At 57.0% G+C, this 4,925-nt stretch overlaps 1 protein-coding gene across 2 annotated transcripts in view; it reads right to left on the bottom strand.

Annotated features, from left to right (window-relative positions):
• The window catches only part of TTYH3 (tweety family member 3), a 31,807-nt gene extending 29,426 nt beyond the window's left edge, over positions 1–2,381 (bottom strand). For both annotated transcript variants that reach the window (XM_012808721.2, XM_003795446.3), the window contains exon 1: positions 2,045–2,381. In XM_012808721.2, the coding sequence (XP_012664175.1) occupies positions 2,045–2,167 (123 nt within the window). In that variant the 5' untranslated portion in view covers positions 2,168–2,381. The remainder of the gene's footprint in view (positions 1–2,044) is intronic.
• Between the last annotated feature and the right edge of the window lie 2,544 nt (positions 2,382–4,925).

Genomic DNA, 4,925 nt, shown 5'->3' with positions numbered 1-4,925 from the left:
CTCCTGGCCCTCCACCTCCAGGCAAACATGCAAAGGTACAGCCAGCCCAGATTTCAGGATAAGGCATTGAAAGCTCAGAGAAATGGAGTGCTTGCCCAAAAGCACCAGCACCAGAGAGCCAGGGCAGGATGCTCATCCAGGATTGGCTTGTTCCGGCTCTTTGCCAGTAGTGGAGGCAGTGGGGGATGGAGACAGGCTGGTTTCCATATCGTGAATTATTCAGTGGCTAATTCTGCTCCTCAGAGAGGAGGCAGGAGAGTGAGTCAGAGCCCTCCCACAGTGGAGCAGAGAGCAGGGGAGGGGGCAGAACAGTGTTCACAGAGGCCAGGCACAACCAGGGCCTCCCAGGGCCAGTGGGTCCTGCAGCAAAAGGCCAGGCTGAGCAGGGGGCCCAGCCACTGCCCCAGCTCCTATGAGCTGTAGGCCTCACCCCCTCCCTACCACACATCCCAGAACCCAGGCACCTTGGAGGACCAATAGCAAGTCCAACTGTGGTTGTTAGCATGGGCAGGTGGCAGGCCCAGGCCAGCAGATAACAGCCACCTTGGGTGCCCCAGGGCTGCCCTGGAGCTTCAGAACTGACAAATGGGCCAAACCCTTAGGGCAGAGAACTTTCCCAAGTAAAGCATACTTCACAGCTAAAAGATAGCCCTCCAGGGCCAAGCGTGATAAAGCCAGCATACATCCAAGTTCCTGGGGAGAACAGAGAATGTGTGTTGCCCCCACAGTGAACGGTCCCCAGGGCTGGGTTTCTAGAGTGTGGGCGTGAGATTTTACACGAATCCTTGTCTCCCTCCTTCTTGCTGTCTCTGGATGTGCCTGGGCAAATCCCTCACCCCCTTTTCATCTGTTTAGGAACGCCATCAGCAGGTCTGGTGGACCAGGTGGCAGCAGAGCACTGAGGCTGGAGGCAGCAAGCTACCTTGCAGAGGCAGCTGCCCCATGGCTCCCTCCTGCTCTACTTCCGGTTCTCCTCCTCTGAATAAGGAAGGCCACAGAGAATGCGGTTCTGAATAGACGAGGTGTAACATGGTCCAAAAGAGTGCCAGGTCCCCAAGCCACCTTGATAAGCAAAGCCTTTTCCACCCTACCATGGGATCTGCTTGCTGTGGTCCATCAGGAGAGAAACAAGAGGTGTTGTGAGTGACCAGACACCCTGGTCATGGGGCTTCTGGAATCCAAACCCCCTGGGCAGGAAGAAAATGCCCATAGCCTGGTCCCCTGCCTTGCACTCCAATGACACTGGCTCAGTGATAGGGGTGGTGCTGGGGCTGGCATGATGCCAGACCTTGGGCTCCACTGGGAGAGGGCTACAAAGCCACCCCCAGCTCTGCCTAGGCTTGGTCCCTTGCAGCCTCCCACAGTGAGGCCCACATTGCATTCCTGCTTCCAGGCCTCTCTCCTCCCCCAGGAGCTACTGGCAGTCTGGTCACCCACAGCCACGCTTGGCACTCTGTGTACATCCCACAGCCTGACCGCCAAGCAAGGGGTCATTAGCTGCCACAGAGGGCTGGCATCTGCCCAGGCCATTCACCTACCAAAAGCCTGGCAATGGGATTCCCCAGCTGGAGGTGAGGGGGCGAGGAATCCCCTCCTGCCTGCACCTGACCTGCTCAGGCACTGGTGCTGATCCTAGAAACCTGGGGTCCTCCAGCAGGGTCTCTCCTTGGCACCAGGCCGCCCTCAATAACAGAGAGGGACCCCGGGTGGCAAGAGGCAACTGGCAGAGGGGGATCCATGTAACCTCAGAAACAAGGACCTTAGTGACACCAGAGGAGAAGGCTGGAATCTGGAGGGGGCTTCGCTAGGGGCTGGAGAGTATTTAGATCCTTGAGGAGGAGGCCGTGGCCCTTGAGGAGGGGGTTCATGGCCGGGAGGAGACCCTCGAGAAGAAAGGGGCCCCTGACCCACGAGGAGGAGGCATCGTCACCCGCGATGGGGTGGAGGGCCCTTAGATCCTCGGAGAGGGGGCCGTGACCCTCGGAGAGGGGAAGGCCATGACCAGAGGCCCCTGACCCTACGACCCAGAGAGTCCCCACAGCACCTGCTGGTAGTCGGTGTCCTCGGGCCGGAACTGGCTGCTGGTGGTCTCCCACTGCAGGTCGAAGTGTGGCAGCCGGTGCAGGAGGCTCACCCACCAGGGAGCCGCATAGTTGACCCCGGCCATGGCGGGCCCCGGCCGCCTCCCGCTGCGCGGCCGCTGAGTGGGCTCCTTCGCTGGCCTAGGGCGCGGAGTTCAGGGACCCGCTGACCCCGGCCTGGCCACCCTCATAGTCCGCGCGTTCCTGGGTCCGGCCCGGCCCGGATCGGCCCGGATCGGCCCAGCTCGGATCCGCTCGGCTCCGCTCGGCCGCTCGCGTCTGCCGCCTCTTTGTTCGCCGCCGCCGCCGCCGCCTCTGGGCCCCCGCCCGCCACAGGTCCCGCCTCCTACCCACCATTGGCCTGTGGCCCGCTGGCCCCGCCCCCGCGAGGGCCGTCCCTAGCCGGCTACGTCCGTTGGCGAGCCACCTCTCTCCCGCTCTTGCGCCTCTATTGGTCTTTCTCCCATTAGCACCTCCTCTCTGCTCGCTTGCCCCGCCTTTGGCCAGTGGCCCCGCCCCTCCGCGACCCTCGCCCGCCAGCCCCGCCTCTACACTCTGCACTGCCATTGGTCCACCAGCCTAGGCTCCGTCCACTCCTCGCGCTGTTGGAGAAGCGCCTGGCCCTAAACGCAGGAGGTTACATAGCCCAGGCCACCCGGCGGGTCTCCCAGGTGTGCGTGGAGGCTGGATCTCTGACTGCTCTTCATTCTATACCTTCGCTGGTTGATTCGACCTTTGCGCGATTTTTGCACGTTTACTTCGGGGGTCCGACTGGACGGTGCCAGGCAGGCCTCCCCACCTCAGGCAGCTCGCAGCGCCCAGCAAGGGACGGTGGCCTGTCTGCAATAAGGGCGTGATCTGGATAGAGGTCCTGAATGTATGATCTGGGGCAAGTCACTTCTCTGTGTTTCAAGGTCCTTATCTGTAAGAGAGGATGCTAAGTGAGAGTAAAATGCTTAGATCAGGATCTGGCACATAAACCACACAAGCTTGTGGTAGGTAGATTCAGTTCCCATCTGGCCTGCCCTTTGGAGGAGATTGTATCTTTTATCAAGACGTAAGATAGACAGTGTCCTGTCCTGGCGGCCTGAGCCCTGGAAATTCAGGCAACTGCTAGAGAGGGCTTTGGAGCCACACAGCCAAACTTCCTAACAGGCTGTCCTCCCGCCTCTGCTAAAGTGGGGGTGGGAACTGCCAGGGCAAGGAGGATGGTCACACAGTAGGAGGTTGGGCCCAGGTACGTACCCCGCCCTACCCCAAGGGCAGTAGGTGCACCCTCTTGGCACTGCCTCATCTCCACCCTGGGCCTCATTACTGGACCACCTGAGTTCTGAGAAATGGCTTTCCACACCTGGGCTCTACCATCTGCTGTGTCTTCTGTCAGCTCTGTGGGCAGGCAGGTCCTTCCTGGCAGGCTAGGAATGCCAACAGGGATAGCTCTGGGCAGTGGCTTTCTGGGAGGCCTGACCTTCGGCTCATCTGACAGTCCTGACTTGCCTGTTTCCTGTGATAAGGCCCAAGGGAAAAGGCTTTGCAAAGCTTCGGTTTCCACTCCCTGGGTAACTTGGAGATACCACCCAGTTGGGAAATAACAGTGGCATGTTGATATCTGACCTCAAAACCTTTCATACCTCAGAGGAGGGAGGTCACATTCTTCATCCCCAAAGGCTGAAAAGCTGGAACTCTGAGGGGCTTCTGGCTCAGGTTCTTCCATTTCCAATGCGAAAGTTGCTAGGAGGTCCAGGCAGAATGAAGACTCCCTCTAGACCCCCCAAGACCAAAGCTACCTACCTCTAGGAGTAGGTTGGCACCTGGCCAGGTAAATCCTCTTCCCTGGCACCAGGTGACTCCTTGCCGTGAACAGGTAGAATAAGCAGGATGTCCACTTCTGGGCTGACACTGCTTCAGCAGCTAGCCTGTTTCATCTGCACAAGGAGGGTATCAGCCTGCTCTGTCTGTCCCTTCCATAGCTGACTCTGACCTCGGGATTCCACAATGCATAACTCAAAGGATGAATAGGAAGGTGCCTTGTCAGCAGTTAACTATCTTTGTGGATGGGACACTTTCTAGTCCATGTTATTAATAGAGCTCCCATAGTCACAAGCAGACCCTTGCTTCACCCACACCCCAACACCTCCAGCACCAGCCTGGCAGTCCTTCCAAGGTCTACACATGGAGGCAGAGGGCCTATGAGTTCCTTTCCATGTTTCCAGAAGCCTCACAAAGTTGTGTATTTTCTTTTGATCAGGACATAAAAGTCTGACTCAAACATTATGTGAAATGATAATAACTCAGGTGTAGTGGGTTGACTTATGTCCTTCCAAAAAGATATGGTCAACTCCTAACCCCTGGTACCTGTAACTGTGATCTTAAGTGGAGAAAAAAAGGTCTTTGTAAATGTAATCAAGTTAAGGTGAGATTATAGGTGTTAGGGTGGGCCCTAATCCAATGATGAGGTCCTTATAAGAACAGAGCACTTTGAAATGTTATTAATTTTATTTGTTTATTTTGAGACAGAGTCTCAAGCTGTTGCCCTGGGTAGAGTGCTGTGGTGTCACAGCTCACAGAAACCTCAAACTCTTAGGCTCAAGCGATTCTCTTGCTTCTGCCTCCCAAGTAGCTGGGACTATAGGTGCCCACCATAATGCCCGGCTATTTTGTTGTTTTAGTTGGCCTGGGTAGAGTTTGAGCCTCCCAACCTCAGTGTATGTGGCCGGTGCCCTACCCACTGAGCTACAGGAGCACTTTGGACACAGAGACTCAGAGATATAGAAACCTAGAGGGAAGAACACTTGCTGAATATGGAGGCAGAGAGGAGAACAACGCATCTATAGGCCACAGAAC

Source organism: Otolemur garnettii, unplaced genomic scaffold, assembly GCF_000181295.1.
Source record: "Otolemur garnettii isolate 467f Iridium unplaced genomic scaffold, OtoGar3 scaffold00092, whole genome shotgun sequence".
Taxonomy (NCBI): domain Eukaryota; kingdom Metazoa; phylum Chordata; class Mammalia; order Primates; family Galagidae; genus Otolemur; species Otolemur garnettii.
The sequence above is the reverse complement of the archived record's forward strand: the minus strand, read 5'-3'. Positions and strand labels throughout refer to the sequence as shown.